Below are 21,744 nucleotides of genomic sequence, written 5' to 3'. Positions count from 1 at the left end.
CCCTCATCCCAGGCCCAGCATCTCAATTTCCCCTTCCTCCCGCCGGCCTAAACCATGTGTTAGGGAGCACTTAATCTTATTAAAACCAATTAATTTAACCCTATGCACAAGGACAACCCAATTTTCTGCACATTTCCTCCAAATCAAATCTCACTGAAGGCAATCAAGTCCCCTCCCCCAGCCCAAAATACACAGGGTCGGGCTGCATGCCTCCTGCCCTCCCTCCAGAGCAAAAGCTCCACCCAATTTCCTTTGGAGCTGATTAATAGGCGCAGCACGCTCTCCCCTATTCGCTCACGAGGAGGCGGCACCACCTCATCTGCATACTCATGAGCTTATTTATTATTCATGAGCTTTCGCGGGCTTTTTGGCCACGTGATTCCATTTCGCGCGGAATTCGGGCTGCGTCCGGCGCTGTGAGCAGGAAAGGGGGAGCGGTGAAGAAAAGCGGCAGAGATGGCGGTGAGTAGGCGCTGGACTCGGGGGCTGCACACGATTGCATTGCAGGGGGTTGGGCTAGATGACCCTGGGAGTCCCTTCCAACTGATTCTATGGTTCTCCCGGTTGACGCTGATAAGAGTTTCCTTCCCCCCATCTGAGACCTCCCTCGGGCCTTTTGTCTTCTTCCCATTGTGGCCGGCCTGGGGTGCTGCGGAGGAATCTTACTAAAAGAACCACCCATTTGCTTGGGAGGGTGTTTGTAAGCTGACGGCGTCTGCACCCCAACTATGTTCTGTGGTGGAGGGAGGGAAGGAAGTGGACTTTTTGTCAAACGCCAGCCTGCAAAATACCCCACCCCACGCACGAGCCCAGTCCTCGCTTGGAAGGGGCGAATCTGTGTCCCGGCTGCACCACTTCAGAACGCAGGGGCAATTTGCGCGTGGAATTAAGTTTTCTTTCAAAATCTATTCCCTGCGTGTAAACAAGTAACCCTGTGCACGCTTAGTGCAAGCCTGCCCTGCTGAACTCTGAAGGATTTGCCTCTGATGAAGCATGTGTATGATTGCACTGCCCTTATCAGGGGAATGATTCTGCTTCCTGACATGGGATAGTGTACATACCATATGTTTAAAGCACATCCCTTCATACCCCAAGAATCCAGCTTTTAAGGATATTGTTTATTGCAAATTTTACACTTGGCACCATGTGTTTTCTTAGGATTCCTCAGAGTCCAATGTGGCAACCAGCCCTGCGCACAGCTCTCGTAGGGGAGAAGCCTTCACTTCTAGTCCTGGGAGAGATCTGCCCCCCTTTGAGGATGAATCTGAAGGACTCTTGGGAACAGAGCAGCTCCCTGATGATGAAGAAGAAGAAGAAGATGGAGAAGAGCTGTTTGGAGAAGGGATGGAAAGGTAGGAGACTTTCTCTCCGGTGGCCAAATCCTCCTGTGAGGTTTCTTTTCTGTTGTGGCAGAATTCAGGTGATACACCTGCATTGATAGAAACTGGACCTCCTTGAAATAAGAAGCTTCTGAGGTGCAGGTGTTATACATTTGGCAAATTTACTCTTTTCTACATGGATAAGTAATTAGGATTTATTTCAAAAGATCTCAACTTATGGAGGATATTGGATTTTTCATCCTTTATGTGTTGATGGGCATGTGAACATGTCTGCAAAATATATTATTGCTTTCACCAGGATTTATTGCTGAAAGTAAACCAAAATCTGGCATGCCTTCTAGTAGCATTTCTAGTTCATAAGTTTGTAAATATTGCTTCCCCCCCCCCCCAAAAAAAAACAAGAATACAGCTCCTCCTGTGGACAACTACTCACATGTAACATCTTGACTGTGTATGAATTTGCTCTGTTTGCATCAATGACACTTCTGGCCAGGCTGACAGGTGAGCATCATGATACAGGTGGGGGAACTCGTCCAGATGCATCTGCATTGGCATCACGTGCAGAAGGCAGGTCTCCCTTGCTGTGTGACCGTGATGTCGTCTAGCAATCTTGATGGTCCATTTACACCTTCTGTTTGCATCCTGTTCTGTGGAATTGTATTTTGGGATAAATTCAGAAAATTATTTTCTATTTTAATTCATTATATATCTGCCTTGTCCTCTTTATCATCTCTTCCTTCTAATGTATTTTCCTTCAGTAGGGTTAGAGAGCATACTATTGTTTCAGATCTTGCAACATACCGTGTACACTGATGGTGCTAGGTAATTTAATAAAGGCCCATGTATGCTCTTGTTTACGTTCTGCATGCTCTTCCAAGGGTCAGAAAAACCCATTGTTACTCTTTGGTTGCTGGGCAGAGGAGTTAACTTCCCACCCAGTGCAGCTTCTGACAAACTTACCAGCTACATGTGGTCGGGGAGTCTACCCACCCCATGGCAAGATAGCTGCCTTTGGGGATATCTGTACTCCTGTATCTCATTTTGCACAGCGCAGCTTTGTGTGTTTCATTTGCACAACCGTAGCATGAGTGCTCTGCTTCCACTTTCGGAGACAGCAATGCTCTTGAATACCAGTTGCTGGTAACCACAGGAGGGGGATAACACTCTTGTGTTCAGGTCTTCCTTGTGGGCTTCTCACTGTGGTTGGCCTATGTGGGAATGGGATGCTGGGCTAGAGGGGCCATTGGAATAACAACTGCAGTTGTCATTCCATGCAAAAATGGCAAACGTCGTACAGATTGCGCCTATGTGCCTTGCGTTTTTCCTGGGTAGGTGCTGTGCAACAGACTCCTTTAACATGTTAACAGGTGCTTGTGTCTGCTGTAAATTTAAGTGAGGTATGCAGATGATTCACTCACGCTGCGCAGGTTGATTAACTGAAGAATGTGCGTGTCTAGGGACTACCGCCCTATTCCAGAGCTTGATCGCTACGTACCTGAAGGCATGGCTACGGATGATGAAGATGTGGAGGAACTGACTGCCAGCCAAAGGGAAGCAGCAGAGAGAGCAATGCGGCAGAGGGACCGTGAGATGGGCCGTGGCCCGGGCCGCATGCACAGCGGTCTGCTTTATGGTATGTATTTGCAGCTTAATAGCATAAGGAATGTCCTGCTTGATCAGAGCAAATGCCCGTCTGCTCCAGTTCCCTTTTCTGATAGTGACCACCCAGATGCAAGAGCTCATGGCTGCCATTGCTTCCCCAGCAACTGGCATTCAGGAGTAATTGTGACTAGAAGCTGTTGAGAGCCAGTGTGGTGTAGTGGTTAAGAGTGGTAGTCTCGTAACCTGGGGAACCAGGTTGGTAGTTGGAAGTCCGCTCCTCCACATGCAGCTGCCGGGTGACCTTGGGCTAGTCACACTTCTTTGAAGTCTCTCAGCCCCACTCACCTCATAGAGTGTTTGTTGTAGGGGAGGAAGGGAAAGGAGAATGTTAGCTGCTTTGAGACTCCTTAAAGGGAGTGAAAGGCGGGATATCAAATCCAAACTCCTCCTCCTCTTCTTCTTCTTGATACTGTTGGCCTCTATGAACCTGTCTAATCCCCTTTTAAAGTCATCCAGATGGGTGGCCATCACACTGTTGTATCTTGTGGTGGTGAGTTCTATCATTCCATTGTGCACAGTTTGAATAAGTACTTCAACCACCGTTCAGTTTCTTCAGATGACCCCAGGTTTTAGTATTATGAGGTGGGGAAGAAAACCATCTATAAAGCTTGTTTCTATTTGCTCAATAGCTTATACCTGTACAATGCATCTTCTGAAAAGCGGCTGGCACTTCTATTTGTACAAATTTATATATTAAGAATATTTGTAGGTTGCCCTTCGGCAATGCTTTCAAAATGATTTACGGTGACTCAGTTCACGTGTAATGCACCAGCAGCAATACCAGAGAAAGGAGCAAAGTGGCTGCAGTCTCCTCTCCTGGAGCCCATGCAATAGTTTGCGTTTAGATCTTTCAGATAGTAAATATTTTTAAAATGATCTTTAAAATTCCAAGAAATTGAGCAATAGCAGAGCAATTTTAGGCTGTAATCCAGTGTGCACTTAACGTATTGAGTGCACCGAGACTTACTTCCACAACAGGTGGCGCTGTGGTCTAAACCACTGAGCCTCTTGGGCTTGCTGATCGGAAGGTCAGCGATTCAAGTCCCCGCAATGGGATGAACTCCCGTTGCTCTGTCCCAGCTTCTGCCAACCTAGCAGTTCGAAAGCATGCCAGTGCAAGTAGATAAATAGGTACCGCTCCAGCGGGAAGGTAAGCAGCATTTCCCTGCGCTCTGGCACTCGTCACGGTCCTCTGTGCGCCAGTCGCGGCTTAGTCATGCTGACCACATGACCCAGAAAACTGTCTGTGGACAAATGTTGGCTCCCTCGTCCTGAAAGCGAGATGAGCGCCGCAACCCCATAATCGCCTTTGACTGGACTTGACCATCCAGGGATCCTTTACCTTTTCACCTTTTACTTCCATGTAAACATGCATAAGATTGCACTGTTAATATTGCATGTCTCATTTTGTAAGCATGCAAGGCATGGGTTCTAATCCCAAAACGGGATGTGAGGTCGTTAGGCTTGGAGCTGTATCTTGTCACAGAGATTGGTTCTCCAGAATTGTCTACATTAACCTGTACCATCAAAAGCCTTATGTCTGATCTGTCCTTTTTTTAAAAAAACACAAAAACTTTACCCCCTCTGGAAACTCCAGATAGCGATGATGAAGATGAGGACCGTCCTTTGCGAAAGAGGCGCCTTGCTGAGCGAGCTGCTGATGGCGAGGATGAAGATGAAGACATGATTGAGAGCATTGAGAACCTGGAAGACATGAAAGGGCACTCTGTGAGGGAGTGGGTGTCTATGGTAGCGCCTCGGCTTGAGATCTACCACCGCTTCAAGAACTTCCTGAAGACTCATGTGGATGACCATGGCCACAATGTCTTTAAGGAGAGGATCAGTGACATGTGCAAAGGTACAGCTGTGTAGGAATATGGGGAGAGGATGGGGAAGAGCACCCATTTCCTCAGTGTTTTCATCAATGACTGAAATCATGTTCAGATGCATCTCCTTTCTGATCTGGAACCCACTTTTTTGTGTTTTTTTTATTCCCAGCATCTTCGTCAGTGTAACTGATTAGTGAAGTGACTAACCTGTAGGGCTTCTGCAGCCTATGCCATACCTGTATAGATATTATAGATTTATAGTTCAGAAGTGATCAGATAACAAGAGGAAGAGAAGAAGGTTACACCTGATATTCAGAACGGTTCATATGCTGTTAGATAACATCATGTGCAATACATTTATATGATGTAGAAGAAGATTTGTAAGATTGTAGTGCTTAATGTACAAGATATTTAACACTTTTTATGATGGGTTGGCAAAACTGAGCCATCATTTGTCAAAAACGTACTTGTCTTTGTGCCAAAGAGAACAGAGAGAGCCTGGTGGTCAATTATGAAGATCTGGCTGCTCGGGAGCACGTCCTCGCCTATTTCCTTCCAGAAGCCCCAGCGGAAATGTTGAAGATCTTTGATGAAGCGGCCAAGGAAGTAGTGCTAGCTATGTACCCCAAATATGACCGGATTGCCAAGGAAATCCACGTCCGCATCTCCCATCTGCCTCTGGTGGAGGAGTTAAGATCACTCAGGTGAGGAACTGGTTTGGTTTGGGTGATGAGCAGTCCTTCTAAGACTTCTGGTGGATAAGCTCCTTAATGAAATATAAATGGCCAGGATGTGTAGGCAGCCAGGCTTGCAAACAGCTACTTGCCTCATTCCCTGTGACCACAACAAGTAACCATTTAGGGTAGAATGTTATTTGAGTGGTTGGGGGAAGCTCTGTGTTTGTTAAATCTTCCCTAAGCAAAAGCAAACCTCTCTTTTTCACGTTACTCCTCCAATCTGTAACATATTCCTTTAGAGGATTTACTGTTTTCAGTCAGATTTATGTTGAAACAAATGTTTAGGATTAGAATTGTAATTTCAGATTTTGTGCGTGTTTAAAAAGAAATTGTTTGGATCCAGTGCATTGGACCCAGGCTTTAGAGTAGACCCATTGAAATCAATGGGACTCGAGTTAGATCATCTGATGCCTCCCTGATTTCAGTGGGTCTACTCTAAACCTGAGTAAGTCTGAATCCAAACCTAGGTGGTGCAGAAAACACAAGTTGTTGTTTAGTCGTGTCCGACTCTTCGTGACCCCATGGACCAGAGCACGCCAGGCACTCCTGTCCTCCACTGCTTCCCGCAGTTTGGTCAGACTCATGTTTGTAGCTTCGTGAGCACTGTCCAACCATCTCAACCTCTGTCGTCCCCTTCTCCTTGTGCACTCCATCTTTCCCAACATCAGGGTCTTTTCCGGGGAGTCTTCTCTTCTCATTAGGTGGCCAAAGTATTGGAGCCTCAGCTTCACGATCTGTCCTTCCAGTGAGCACTCAGGGCTGATTTCATTAAGAATGGATACGTTTGATCTTCTTGCAGTCCTTGGGACTCTCAAGAGTCTCCTCCAGCACCATAATTCAAAAGCATCAATTCTTCGGCGATCAGCCTTCTTTATGGTCCAGCTCTCACTTCCATACATCACTATTGGGGAAACCATAGCTTTAACTATACAGACCTTTGTTGGCAAGGTGATGTCTCTGCTTTTTAAGATGCTGTCTAGGTTTGCCATCGCCTTTCTCCCAAGGAGCAGGCGTCTTTTAATTTTGTGACTGCTGTCACCATCTGCAGTGATCGTGGAGCCCAAGAAAGTAAAATCTCTCACTGCCTCCATTTCTTCCCCTTCTATTTGCCAGGAGGTAATGGGACCAGTGGCCATGATCTTCGTTTTTTTGATGTTGAGCTTCAGACCATATTTTGCACTCTCCTCTTTCACCCTCATTAAAAGGTTCTTTAATTCCTCCTCAATTTCTGCCATCAAGGTTGTGTCATCTGCATATCTGAGGTTGTTGATATTTCTTCTGGCGATCTTAATTGGGATTCATCCAGCCCAGCCTTTCGCATGATGAATTCTGCATATAAGTTAAATAAGCAGGGAGACAATATACAGCCTTGTCGTACTCCTTTCCCAATTTTGAACCAATTACTGTATTTTTCGCCCTATAGGACGCACTTTCCCCCCTCCAAAAATGAAGGGGAAATGTGTGTGCGTCCTATGGGGCGAATGCAGGCTTTCGCTGAAGCCTGGAGAGCGAGAGGGGTCTGTGCGCACCGACCCCTCTCGCTCTCCAGGCTTCAGGAAGCTCTGTGCAAGCCGTGGGAGCCCTCCCATGGCTTGCGCAGAGTTGCCTCTTATCCTGAAGCCCAGGCGCGCTGAGCAGTCACGCCGGGGCTTCGGGTAGCTCTTCGCAAGCCGCGGAAGGGCTCCCACGGCTTGCGCAGAGCAGCCTGTTCTGGGGGCTGGGGTCGGGGGAAACTCGGGCTTTCCCCTCCGCAGCCCCGCGTCTGGGGGTGAAATAATTTTTTCCCCTTTATTTCCCCCCTCCAAAAAACTAGGTGCGCCTTATGGGCCGGTGCGTCGTATGGGGCGAAAAATACGGTAGTTGTTCCATATCCAGTTCTAACTGTAGCTTCTTGTCCCACATAGAGATTTCTCAGGAGACAGATGAGGTGATCAGGCACTCCCATTTCTTTAAGAACTTGCCATAGTTTGCTGTGGTCGACACAGTCAAAGGCTTTTGCATAGTCAATGAAGCAGAAGTAGATGTCTTTCTGGAACTCTCCAGCTTTCTCCATAATCCAGCGCATGTTTGCAATTTGGTCTCTGGTTCCTCTGCCCCTTCGAAATCCAGCTTGCACTTCTGGGAGTTCTCAGTCCACATACTGCTTAAGCCTGCCTTGTAAAATTTTAAGCATCACCTTGCTAGCGTGTGAAATTAGTGCAATTGTGCGGTAGTTGGAGCATTCTTTAGCACTGCCCTCCTTTGGGATTGGTATGTAGACTGATCTTCTCCAAAACACAAGTACCCCCACCCAAATTAGGAGAATATTTAAGGAGATTGAGAACCTGTGTAGACCACATGTAGTTGTGCTCCAGCCTTGATTGGTAGTTGGAAGTCCCAGCAAAACCTGGACGGCCTCCGCTGGCTCCTTTCTCTTGTTGTAAGACCTGAATTCTCCCATTCTTTGGAGACCATGAACAACCCTGGAGAACAAGAGGCTCCAGAAAAATCCCAGCCTAGAGAGTAGGCTACTAGGGGCAGGAAGATTGTGAAAGGAGGGAATTTTGGGCAGCTGCAATGGAGAAGGGAGTTCATGGCTTTCTGTACACCCAGCGGATCACACCTTTATCTCCCCCTACCTCTGTCTGGCACCTTTGACTGGTCAGTCACCTGACTTAATGGTGACAGGCGATTGAAACTGTGCCTCCTAAAAGACCAAACGTCAGCTGACAGTTGGGCATTTAGGAAGTGCTGAGCCAAGGGTCCATAAGTCCTGTGCTTTGTGCTTCAGAAGAGCTGAGCCCCAAGGCTTGCAAAGTGTCTTGCACGACGTTTCCCAAACGCCCAGCAACTAGTTGACTGCTGCCTCCTCAGCTCTAGTATCCGCCTGGGATGTTGTAGCTGCAATTCTTTCCTTCTCACTCCTTGGGTGGCAAGACTTCTGATGGTTGTGGTGTGTGTTTCATTAGGGAGCTGCTATGAATAAGAACTCGTTTTCGTAAAATAATCCATTCTAAGACAGTGAACCTGTTTTAATTGCATTTCGATTGCCATGATAGCCTGCAGACGACTGCGGTTATTTTTCACTTCCCTAAAGTACGGGATCTATCTCAACAGTTATTTATTTCGCTTTTTCTCTCAGGCAGCTGCACTTGAACCAGCTGATCCGGACGAGTGGAGTTGTGACGAGCTGCACAGGGGTCCTGCCCCAGCTCAGCATGGTCAAATACAACTGTACCAAGTGTAGCTTCATCCTAGGGCCTTTCACGCAGTCCCAGAACCAGGAAGTAAAGCCAGGATCCTGCCCAGAGTGTCAGTCCGTGGGTCCCTTTGAAATTAACATGGAAGAGGTAAGCAAGGATTAGGGTGATTTTAGGAGTCTAGCTCCTACTGTTTTATGTCTTAAAGACATGCATATGTCATATATAGCTGGGACAAATTAGCCCAGAGCTCAGCTCTTTCTTCTTTGCTTGGAGGTGTTTAAGGAGAGACTGATAAGCCATAATATTCCATTTGACCTAGTCCAGCTTACCCAGACTGCACTGCTGCAGGCAACCCTATACATCACCTTCCCAAAGAGCAGTGGACTTGTAATCTGGTGAACTGGGTTTGCTTCCCCGCTCCTCCACATGCAGCTGCTGGGTGACCTTGGGCCAGTCACACTTCTCTGAAGTCTCTCAGCCCCACTCACCTCACAGAGTGTTTGTTGTGGGGGAGGAAGGGAAAGGAGATTGTTAGCCGCTTTGAGACTCCTTAGGGTAGTGATAAAGCGGGATATCAAATCCAAACTCCTCTTCTTCAGTGGCTTCTGCAGGGAATCTGGCATGTCTTGGGACCTTGAAGGGTGATGCTTTTGTTTAAAGTATTCTGAACTTTGTATGGTGGTGGTTTGGGGAGTGATAATCTGCCTTGTGTGGACACTTCACAATGCAGTAGATACTGTCTTTTTGCAGCTGCGTACTGACATGGCTACTCTCCTGGAGGCTTCTTGTGTGGATGTAAGGGCAAGGGGCCTGTCCTTGCATGAAAGCATAGAATGCCATACTAGTCCTCATAAATTCAGTGCTGATACATAGAAAACATTTGTACCATTTCTTTCCCTACAGAGCCAGGCCTTACAAGGCTTTGGGCTTGTAAACGTAACGGGAAAATTATCTAGAGAGACCTGTTTGCAATGCCTCTTTTGATATTGTGGCATTTCCATTCTGAAATGTTGGTTGATGTGTGTCTGTGTGTCCTTGTCCTTTTTGTTGCCTTTGACATGCTGGCTTATTAATACTGTTTCCCCACAGACGGTCTACCAGAACTACCAGCGCATCAAAATCCAGGAGAGCCCAGGGAAAGTGGCAGCGGGCAGGCTCCCTCGCTCCAAGGATGCCATCTTGCTTGCCGACCTAGTTGACAGCTGCAAGCCAGGAGACGAGATTGTGAGTACGATGCCAGAGGAAGGAGAGCGAGAAATCCAGAGAGACTACGGCACTCGCCAAACCATTAAGAAAATGGTCTGGTGTATAGAATTTGAGAAGGGGGTGCTTGTTATCTTGATTAAAATTGTACTGTGTGTATGAAGCATGCGCCTTAAATCTGTCAGAATGCTAACTCAAGGCTTCTTAAGCCCCCCCCCCCCAGTGGTTTTGTACATTATACTCGATAGCAGAAAATAAAAACTTGGGTCATTTCCATATTTTTGCAGATACTTTTTTTATCTGCATGATGACACACGCACCTGTCTAGGCTTGTAGGCTGCCAACTCATGTTTACATCTAGATTCCTTGGAAATTAAGACTCTTGGCATGCTGTGCAGAACTTCAAAGAAGCGAAGGCGCTGTTGTCAGCAGAATAGTTTAAAGGAAAACAGATGATGATGGGTTTTTTCCAGGTAGAAGTTGCAGATGTTGTGTTAATATGTCATATGCATCACATCTATTAAACAGAACAATAGTGTCCAAGCCACTCTGAGGAAACTTCTTCAGACACTTAACTATGCTTCGAACAGCATCAAATAGAGTTAGCAACTTGTTTCTAGAGCAGCTCAGTCACGCATATGTCACCAGGATGCCAAAATGCATCTATCGACTCAGCTTGGCTTTTCATTATCTTCAATGTCTCCTTTAGTTGCAGGGATTTGTCTTGGTACCAGTGACTAAAGAATCTCTCTCCGCACCCGCACCCCTTTTTGCCTTTCAGGAGCTAACTGGAATATACCATAATAATTATGATGGATCTTTGAATACTGCCAATGGGTTTCCCGTCTTTGCGACAGTGATCATGGCAAATCACATTGCCAAGAAGGATAATAAGGTGGCTGTTGGGGAGCTGACAGATGAGGACATGAAGGTCATCGTAGGCCTGTCCAAGGATGAGCAGATTGGAGAGAAAGTGAGTTTGGAACCAAATTCACCTTTGGGTTTTTTGTTTCCCACTTGAGGACAGGGAATGGGTTAACCAGTCAGAAACTGCATGGAGGAACTTGGCATGTAGACAGTTCCAGTGGGTTGCAGGTACTCTCCCCAAATATTTTCTGTCGCCCCATTTGTTCCTCCAGCGTTTAGCTACGGTGTGTTTGTATTTCATGTGTGCAGGAGAATTATTGCTCCCCTAGTAGCAGGCTTTACCACCCCTTCACTTCCTTAGTCTAGCTATTCATCCAAAGGCAAGCAGCCAGTGTGGTGTAGTGGTTAAGAGCGGTAGTCTCGTAATCTGGGGAACCGGGTTCGCGTCTCCGCTCCTCCACATGCAGCTGCTGGGTGACCTTGGGCCAGTCACACTTCTTTGAAGTCTCTCAGCCCCACTTACCTCACAGAGTGTTTGTTGTGGGGGAGGAAGGGAAAGGAGATTGTTAGCCGCTTTGAGACTCCTTAAAGGGAGTGAAAGGCGGGATATCAAATCCAAACTCTTCTTCTTCTTCTTTTGATTCCAAGAACAGAAAGGCCCACAGGCTTCAAGTAAAAAATAAATAAATTTCCCTGCTACAGAACTCTTTTGGAGTGGCCAATATGGTTCTCCAAAAAAACCTTTACACAAAATCAAAAGGTATGCTCACAATGTGCAGTTATAAGGTGCTGGGTCCCCTAACCCTTTCCAAATTAGCACATATAAATATGCACATTTGTCTATTTTATATCCCACCTTTCCTCCAAGGATCTCAAGGTAGTGCACATGATTCTACTCTTCTCTATTTTATGCGCGCAACAGCCCTGTGAGGTAGGTTGGACTGAGAGACTGTGATCCATTGAGCTTGCTGGCTGAGTGTCTCAAACCATAGCACCACGCATGCAGTCATGCACACCATTGTTCTCTCTTACCGCTGCATATGGCTGATGTTGCTATGCAAGTGGAACAAGGGCTGCACCTCTAGAGCCTTTAAGCAGCTTTTCATTGTAACATGGCTGCTTCTCTTGCTACCTCTTTGTCATCCAAGATGACGTCCTGAAAACAGCTGCTGCTTCCCTTGCAGATCTTTGCCAGCATTGCTCCTTCTATCTACGGACACGAAGACATCAAAAGGGGCCTGGCTCTAGCCCTGTTTGGAGGAGAACCCAAAAATCCAGGTAGGTCAAAGAGCTTGTTACCCAAAGAAGCTGTCTGATCAATATTGCCTTAACTGCTGCAGAGGTTATCTCTATAGTGCAAAAGGAAATTACACCAGAGAGGTGTGACTTGACAGACAGTTTTGAAAGGCCACTCTTAATTTTCAGTGCTGTTCACTCATCTCATTACAATCAAAAGAAATTGGTTAGTCTCCACTTTGAACGTTTTGCAGAAGACCTTTCTGCCCAAAATGTTTGCAATATATGGCATGATTCTAAAGTTCCCAGAGCTTGATTGGGAATTCTGTCCATTGTCCAGTTACCTGCTGGCCTGGTTTTTCTTTCCGGGTGTCTGTCCTTTCCAGTTTTATGGCCCTTGTGAAAGGATACCAGCACAGCATATCATTCTGCATTGTTTTATCTTTTTATTGTTGAAATACCTCCTTCAGTATTACGTTGTTCCTCTAGAGGGCAGCACTTGAGTTCCACATTTTAGCGTACAGTGCTGTACATGAACGATGAGCTTTTAGTTAGACTCGCTTTTTGTGTGTGTCGTTAAAACGCTTTAGGAGGGAAACATAAGGTCCGTGGTGACATCAACGTCTTGCTTTGCGGAGATCCTGGAACGGCCAAGTCTCAGTTCCTCAAATATGTGGAGAAAGCGTCCAGCAGAGCGATCTTCACCACGGGCCAGGGAGCTTCTGCTGTTGGTCTGACTGCTTACGTGCAGAGGCACCCTGTGAGCAAGGAGTGGACCCTCGAGGCAGGAGCCCTTGTGCTGGCAGACAGGGGGGTTTGCTTGATAGATGAATTTGACAAGGTGAGTGCTGATTTGGGCGCCAGGACCAAGGTAGATTTTGAATAAAGCTGCCTGGGCCGTCCAAGGCCTGTGAACCTGCCCATAGAGGTCAAGGTTGCAGACTCGGATCTTTGACCTGGAAGCAAAGGAGACACTAGTCCAGCAAAGCATTTAGCTTATTTATTTGTTTTTATTTTGCAAGGTTCATATGCTGCTTGATTGTAGCAAAACCTCAAAGTGGTTTACAAAAAAAGAATGAAACAATAAAATTAGCAGTAAACAACAACTATTTAAAACACCAACTATTCCCCCCCCCCCACAAAAAAAAATTAATTGCATAAGCAATGGATTACTGAAAGATTTAATGGTAGCGGAGTTTAGATAATTAAAAGGAGCTAATTAAAAGGAGTAAAAAACAAACATCAAGAAAGCAGTGGGAAGTCAAGAATAAACTTTGTATGTTAAAGAAGTTGTATATTAGGATAAATACTTTGAAATATTGTTGGAGACTTAATAGAAATGAGATAGATAGATAAATTAAAATCAACAATAAGCTGAAAAACCACATTGAAACACATGTCAGCATTTGGCATGTCTGGATAGCCTTGCCTAAACAAAAATGTTTTTAGCAGGTGCCAAAAAGTGTACAGTGAAAGTGTCACCCTGTTGTCAATAGGCAGGGAGTTCCGAAGAGTGGGTGCTGTCAGTTTCTTATTATATGGTACCTGTAACAGTGCCAGGTCCACAGATTGAAGCGGTCAGTGGGCATATATGGGGTAAGGGTAGGATAGATTTTAAAAATATGAACAATAAGTAAAATATAAACAGGTAGCACTAGCTTTTGAATTCATGACTCTCTGGGAAAATGCTTCTCTCAAGAAGTTGGGAAGAGAATATAGTGCAATGGCAGGGCACATGGAAGGTGCTAGGTACAGACCCAGGACCTCTGTTGTTTTTTAATGTAGCAGTTGAAAGGAAAGGCCTTCTGCCTGAGACTCTGGAGAGCCACCAATAATCAGAGTATGGTGCTCAATGAAGAGATAGTCTGGTCTGCTATGGGGTTTTCTGTCCTAGAAAATTCCCAAATAGGTAAATAGCTAAACATAGTTGCTTGGAGGCTTCTGGTGATGTCACTCTTTATTATAAGTATTCAGGGGCTGAGTTGCTTTGGTAGGTGAATGCCTTTGTCTTTCTTCAGATGACTGATCAGGACAGGACCAGCATCCATGAAGCCATGGAGCAGCAGAGCATCTCCATCTCCAAGGCTGGCATTGTCACATCTCTGCAAGCTCGCTGCACCATCATTGCTGCTGCCAACCCCATAGGTATGAGTCGGGCGTAGGAAGCTGTTGCTCTTCCACAGTTGCTCGAAAAGACGCACGCTGTTGGCTTCACAGCTGCCTTGTTCTTTGGATGTTCTGCTGTGTGTTTGTAGGTCTGGCGAGGGGGAAAGGAGTCTGTGACTGTAATCAGGGGTGCAAAGATGAATCGGTACCAGGAAAGGGGGAAAGCACCGATCTTTGGGTTCATCAGCTCTTTCTAAGCCGCTATCTTTCCTTCTAGGTGGGCGCTATGACCCTTCCTTGACTTTCTCAGAAAACGTGGATCTGACTGAGCCCATCATATCTCGGTTTGATATCCTCTGTGTGGTCAGGGACACAGTGGATCCTGTACAGGTATGAGGCTTTGCAAGTTCTTTATGACTTGAGCAAGGCTTGAGGACTAATTCGCCAAGGGGCTACCACTTGGCATAGTTTTATGAAGGAGCAGTGATAAATTCTGCATCCCAGCAGCCTTGTCCACTGAGGACACTTTGGATGAACGCAGCTGCTTAGTAACACGGTCCAGCTCTTGCATATCTTCAACCCAGGGCTGCCCTTTCTCTTTTCCTCTACGTTGCAAGTTGCTTGGGGTAGGTTTTTATCTTTTGGGACTTCTAAAAGACGTGATTTCATTGCCTGTTCCCTCTTCAATGACTCGTTGCAGGACGAGATGCTGGCTCGGTTTGTCGTCGGCAGTCACATCAAACATCACCCCAACAGCAGGGACGTTGCGAACGGAGACTCCCAAGAGATTGTCCTCCCAAATACTTACGGCGTAGAACCCATCCCACAGGAGATCCTGAAGAAGTACATTATTTATGCAAAGGAAAAAGTCCACCCAAAACTCAACCAGATGGACCAGGACAAAGTTGCCAGGATGTACAGTGAACTCAGGAAAGAATCCATGGTAAGCAGACATGGCAGGAAGTAAGGTGATAACACAGGGCAGAGGCGCCTCCACGCCTTGCTCTGCTCCCTAAAGATGCAGGAAACTGAATTGTTGGGCCTTGTGCAGATGATACCCCTCTCACCTGACAAGTGAAGCAGCTCCAAGGCAGCCCTGGAGCTCCTGTCTCTTTTTAGAAGAGTTTTATCTGCTAAATCATTCAGCTGGGAAGTTGCTCATCTTCTGCACATTGTAGTTTGTCTGCCAGCAGATGGCGCACTCTATCTAGTTGTCGGTAGCATTGAACTAAGGCAGTGTCCGCAAAACCCACCTAGGGGGTCTGCGGCTCCATTCACATAACAAAAAACTACCATAGAAATAACACACACACACCTCCAAAGCCAACAGCAACAGAGGCTCTGCAGGACAATTGGGAAGCACTGAACTGAGGTGTACTGGAGGAATTCGTTTGCTCCATGTTTTTAATCAAAGCCCAGTTCCCAGAGGATCTTCGTAGAATGGGATGTTACGGATCAGTCAACACTGCCAGCTTTTTTTCTTCTGTCAGCTTACAGTTTTGCACAGCGATCAAAGGGCTGCTTCTCAAGTTTAAATGTCTCCCTGCCCACCTTGCGGGTGACAGCAGCTTCAAGCAGCTAGGAAGCCTGATGATATGATTTCTGCTCAGGCCTTCCAAGTGGGGCCTCAAGTGATGGCTAATTGCCCTCCCAGGATCTCTTCCCCTTCCATCTCTTAAGTGTGATTTCCTGCAATTGGCCATCTGCTTTGAAAAACAAGGAGAACAGTGCATTACTGGCCCCAGGGTCACTTCTGGGCCACATTTGACACACCTGTGTGGTGACCATTGGCCTTCTCTACTCGCTTGGCACTGCTGTCACTTGTGAGGGAAAAAATATTTTTGAACTGAAAAGTTGTGTGTGTGAAGTTTAATTTCTCTGAAGTTTATCTAAATCTACAGCACTTGAATAATATTTTTGAGCATGCAGCTCAAGGGCAGCTTGAAAGGCAGCCCTCTGGTCATCTCAAACTGAGGGACTGAATGGACAAGAGTGATGTGGAACATGCTTGTTTTGAACCAAGCCTTAATCCTCTTTATTCATTATATTTCTGCTAATCTCCCTATACTCTTTATATGTCTTTCACTGTGTTTTTACTGAGTTTGTCCAGCTTCTACAATATACCACTTCACAGCGGGCAAAAGGGGCTTACAAACTGATACGTTGCCAACATGCATAGGCAACGAGGTCAGAAGCAAGCTCTTTGCAAGTTGGGACGCTCCTTCTCTCTCCCTGCAGGCGACAGGAAGCATCCCCATCACTGTGCGGCACATTGAGTCCATGATCCGGATGGCCGAGGCCCACGCCCGCATGCACCTGCGGGACTACGTAGTGGAGGACGATGTCAACATGGCCATCCGGGTGATGCTGGAGAGCTTCATTGACACGCAGAAATTCAGTGTCATGAGGAGCATGCGGAAGGTATGTGAGGCTGCGCTTGTGGGCTGCGTAGATGGGAGGTCCTCCTTTCCTTTTTAAAGGAATATGGGGTCAACAGCTTCAGAACTTCAGTGTAATTGGGGTACAGGGGTATACCCAAACAGTGGCTCAGTTCTTTGTACATGTTTATATTGGCCTCATTGGACCTACTAACTAGGCAGACTGAAAACAGCTAGGGGTGGTTAGACTAAAGACCCTCGTTATTTTTCCTGAGACGTCAAAGCCCCTAGAGCAGATGCACTGATTTCCTGTGTCAGTAGCCTGAGCCTATGAAACAAAAGAACAAGAGATCCCATGCAAGTGACTTTCTCCATTCACTGTCCTTTGCAGTAGGATATATATACAGTGGTACCTCTAGTTGCACGCACCTCTGGATACGTATCCTTCAGGTTATGCACGCGGCAAACCCGGAAGTATTTTTCCAGGTTTTGTCACATGCGCAGAACAGGCACCTCGAATTGCGAAAACCTTGGGATCTGACCAGAGCTCCGGAACGGATCCTGTCTGCAACCGGAGGTAGCACTGTAGTCCCCTTTTACGTTGCTTTCTCTTGGTAGCACCAGGGGATGGGACAAGTCAAATGACAGCAGAGTGTTAATGTCGCAACTGGTGGATATAGGAGGATATTCCAGAATGGTGGCAAATAGATGGGCTAAGTGCAGCATAATGTGGAACCCTTTTGATTAGTGGCATGGTTTTCAGGGTGAGTGGGAGGTCAGCCAATGTCAGCGGTTCTCCCCTTAAAAACTCAGTAGCCAGCCTTCTCAAAAAAGTCCAGCATTTTCTTCCTCAGAAAGCCTGTTCTGAGGTATTTTTCTGTGGTCAGTGGATGATTCCTTTCCTTAAAATGGCGTCATCACTGGAATGTACCCCCCCCCCACTCCTTTTAATCCGTGTGATGGTCTTGATGACTCTCCCAACCTTGCTTCCTGTTTTTCCTGCACAGACTTTCTCAAGGTACCTCGCCTTCAGGCGAGATAACAACGAGCTCTTGCTGTTCATTTTGAAGCAGTTGGTGTCGGAACAGACAATGTACCAGAGGAATCGCTACGGCGCTCAGCAAGATACCATTGAGGTGCCAGAGAAAGATTTAGTTGATAAGGTATGTGGGTGACTTTCCCCCAACCTACTTGCTGTGCTTGGGAGCCTAAATACCCTTCCGAGGCCCTCCTGCGTTTCCTTTCTAAGCTTTGGGCAAATGGCCTATGAGCATCGGTTGTTGCAAGGGGAAGTGTAATACAGTAGCACCAGGCAGGCCTCTGGGCTTCAGCCTCTGCAACAACTTCTTTGGACATTGCACACATGTCTTGAAGCTTTAATGCGGGGGATGATGAAACAGTAACCCTCTAAGGTGTTTCTGAACGACGGTTCCCACCAGCCACAGTTAAGTGTTGCCCAGTGGTCAGAGAAGTTGCAATCCAGCTATCCTTGGAAAAAGGACCTCAATGCGTAGAGATAAAGATCAAGGAAACTAAAGAGGTGTCACGTTCAATTTAGTAGCATTAAATCCTTGTGGATAAAATGTCCAAGCTGTAGCGATCACAGAAACAGATTTAATGTGAAGCAGAGTCTTAGTGGCCACCAGCCTGGTGGGCTGTGTGCTCCCTCCACTGCTGGAGACAGCAATGCTTCTGAATGCCTGTTGTTTGAAACCACAGGAGGGGAAAACGTTGTTGCACTCATGTCCTGCTTGCAGGCTTCCCATAGGCATTTGGTTGGCCACTGCTGGATTGGCCTTTGGCTTGATCCAGAAGAGCTGCTCTTCAAAGATGAGGCAAATACAGTTATTGTGTCCTTAACTCTTCAGTCATCTCCATTTCTGTTCTCCTGGTTGTTGTTGTTTTGCTAGACAGATATGCATTCATTATGAATCTGTTCTTGATTAAACTATTTGGAGCTTGTGGAAAAGTCTGGCAAACACACCTCTTTATATTATTCTCCTCTCTCTGCCCCCCACCCTCCTCCCAGGCTCGCCAGATCAACATCCACAACCTTTCTGCCTTCTACGACAGTGAATTGTTCAAGATGAACAGGTTCAGCCGCGACGTGAAGCGGAAACTGATTGTGCAGGCATTCTGAGGCCAGCAAATTCCTGAGTGGCTCCGGATAATAAGAATTTAGAACTGTGCTTCCGCCAGTGGTGCAGTGGTACACAGGCTGTTGCAAAGCAGAATCACAGGGAAGATCTGGATTATCTGCTACGAAGGGCTTGTGCATAGAATAGAATGGAGCCAAATACTCAAACTCCTAAGCTTAATTGTAGCTGAGCTTGCTGGATGAAATGTTGCAGGAATGGTTTCCTGCTGCTTCCTAAGTTTTTGAAATTTGACTCCACTTGGGCAGGTTTTTCTTCTTCAAATTACCTTCCTAGATTGATTAAACTTTAGCGGGTAGGGTTTGGGCACCCAGTGACCAGACACAGTTGAATTCTAGCTCCCATAGTCACTGACCTGTTATCACTGTTATCAGGGACTGATGGGAATTGGAAAGCTACACTGGGAGAGCCACAGGCTAGCCAACCTGGTTGCAAGGTTCTGCCCTTCTGTAACTGGGAATGACTTTGTTTAGGCTATCCAAACAAGCAGAGGGAACGTAAGCGCAAGTTGTACTCCATCTCTCTCCATTTATTATACAGTCCAAAGCTGAGCGCACAAAATTTTCACACCTTGAAGAAATGTGTTGTTTCTGCACATGAAGATGGCTCATTAATCTTCTACAAGGTAGTGGTGTGTAGACCCCTCTTCAGACACATGAAAACAAACAGGCAAAGCATTTTCCCTCTTGATTTGAACGTACAGATAACGTTCATAAGTCTGTCATTGAATTAACAGTTCCTGATCTATTGTATGTATGAAAAGCCCAAACTAGAACTTCTCTTCAGACTACAGTGTATCTTGAAGTACTTCTTTCCTATTTTGTAAGGCTGCTATGCACTTGTCTAGCAGGAGGCAGGTTTTGTGAAGTTTGTTTTGAAATGGAAAATAAAAGGTTTTTCCTTCTGTAAGAGAATATTAAATTCCTAAGTCCTTGTGCATCAACTGCATGTGCTGCTCTTCATGGAACGAGAGAATTTGCTGGTCTCTTGCCGCCTGAGCTTTCTGGCAAATTGTTTGTCTGCCCACTCAGCCTGCCTGTGGCAAGCTTAGAGACCCTTATTGTCTCATCAAAGACTGAATTGGAGACATTTAAGCTAGACAGAGCTGCACCTCCTTCATAGTCATTGACTAGTGGCAAAAAACAAACCAACTCAACAACCACCACTTCACAGCTGGCTGACTTGCTCCCTATTACATTTTCAACACTATGTAATTTGGACTTCTTTATTTAACCCCCTGAGTGTTTTTCTGGGTGTCTCATTGCATTACGTAAAGATGTTTCGGAGCCAGTTTTATATCTGTTTTTGGCTGGAGGTTGCTCCTCTTCTTCCTTAGGTCAGCTCATAGACAGTAAGTGCTTTTTAGTGTTCTCTTCCACCATATTTTTAGTGCACCGAATGAAAATGTTAAAGAGCAGAGCACTAGTCTGTGAAAATTCAAACCTAGGCCTCTTCCAGAAGCAAACATACTTCTAGAAGAATAACAGGGATGTGCTATATGCCAATTTTTCAGTGCCTGACTTTTACATACTCTAAGCTTTTTAAGACAGGACGAATAATCTAAATACATTGATGGCTGTGGGGCTTCTGTACCATACTTAGTTCTGGCAATACTGATAGTAACTAGAGCTTAGACTCAAATGTTGATGGAAATGCAGCCAGCTCTTCCATCGCCACTTCCCACTTAGGGGACATGTTGCTTTGTCTGGTCTCCTCTGCCATCAGCCAGCCCCCTTCCTTGCCAACCTTTGTGCCTTAATGTCTGTTTGTAATGTTTCCTGATTCTCCAGAGGTTAATTTGTTCTCTTCTGCAAGTCTGCCAGTCCACAGTTAGTCCTTCATTAGTATCCTGTATTATTTTACTCCGTAAACTCCCTGGCCAGAGATGGTTTATATTCTAGTCATTCTTCTGTCCACTTACTGACCTTATTGAGATTTGGTTTGATGATGGAATAAAGTTTTATATGCACAAATGAGCAGGAGCTTTTGAGATGGCTGCTTGATATATTGTATATTCTTCAATATGGCCACTGTACCATAAAAGTTCTAAACATAATTATACAAGATCCCCGCTGCCTATACAGGATCTAGTACCCTGTTTATTCTGAATGTGTTTAATATTGAAGGGCAAGAGAACTACCATTATCTTCTGGAGTACTTGGCATGGCAAGTTGCCTTGCCCATGCTGATTAAATATTTAATGATAGAATATCTGCTCTATGCTTCAATAGGCAAATGCTTTCTCTGGAAAGAATGGAAGCACAGTCCTGGATATCAGCAATCATCTCTACACTAAAGCTTGCTTTTGGCTTACTGATGCTGACTAAAAAGAAAATACTTAGCATGTTTGCTAGAAGCCTTGCATTCTCTCTCTTCTGTGCCCCCTTCCCCTTCTTGGTTATATATAGAAATATAGTGTTATATAAATCGTGGTGGTTAAACCTTTGATCTGCTATCTTAAGGTTTTGATGATTTTATTGCACTGATTTGTCATTTTTCCTGTACACAAAAAGTAATCCAAAGGGATTCACAAAATAGTATTGAAGGTTAAAACCAAAATACCATAAAAACTCATTTCTGCCTATAAAAGCCAGGTCTAGCATACCCCACCCACTGAAGAGACCACAAATACCTAAAACCTTCCAAATTAGGGGCCAGATGGAATTCTGGGTAAAGAGAAACGGGGGTCTGTACAAGAGCCCCCTCCCCTCCTGCAATTTCCAGCAACTGGTTTTCAGAAGCAGCGTTTCCTCTGCCTATGGAGGCAAAGCCAAGCCATCCTCCAACATACCTTTTCTCTAAACTAAAAAGATCCCAAATACCACACCCTTTCCCCACAGGGGAGTTGCTCCATCTTGCCCAGCCAATCTTTCAAAGAGAGTAAAGTTTGAGATATCCTCCCCCCCCCTTTTTTTTTTTTTTACAACTTCAAATTATAAGCTAGACACAGTAATCATGTAAGATGCCAGCTCTTAATGGGTCTGATCAACTGGTTTATTTATACAGTGGTACCTCGGGTTAAGAACTTAATTTGTTCTGGAGATCTGT

At 45.8% G+C, this 21,744-nt stretch overlaps 1 protein-coding gene across 1 annotated transcript; it reads left to right on the top strand.

The window, feature by feature from the left end:
- Positions 1–320: 320 nt before the first annotated feature.
- On the top strand, positions 321–20,672 carry MCM2 (minichromosome maintenance complex component 2). The gene is made up of 16 exons (XM_028719195.2): positions 321–462; positions 1,159–1,352; positions 2,798–2,973; positions 4,600–4,860; positions 5,316–5,535; positions 8,690–8,897; positions 9,840–9,974; positions 10,735–10,926; positions 12,005–12,098; positions 12,647–12,897; positions 14,075–14,201; positions 14,440–14,552; positions 14,863–15,105; positions 16,401–16,583; positions 17,548–17,703; positions 18,570–20,672. The coding sequence occupies exons 1-16, from the start codon at positions 457–459 to the stop codon at positions 18,678–18,680; spliced, it is 2,670 nt and encodes an 889-aa protein (XP_028575028.2). The 5' UTR covers positions 321–456; the 3' UTR covers positions 18,681–20,672.
- The last annotated feature ends 1,072 nt before the right edge of the window (positions 20,673–21,744 follow it).

The sequence above is a fragment of the Podarcis muralis genome, chromosome 2, assembly GCF_964188315.1.
Source record: "Podarcis muralis chromosome 2, rPodMur119.hap1.1, whole genome shotgun sequence".
In the NCBI taxonomy this organism is placed as follows: domain Eukaryota; kingdom Metazoa; phylum Chordata; class Lepidosauria; order Squamata; family Lacertidae; genus Podarcis; species Podarcis muralis.
The sequence above is the reverse complement of the archived record's forward strand: the minus strand, read 5'-3'. Positions and strand labels throughout refer to the sequence as shown.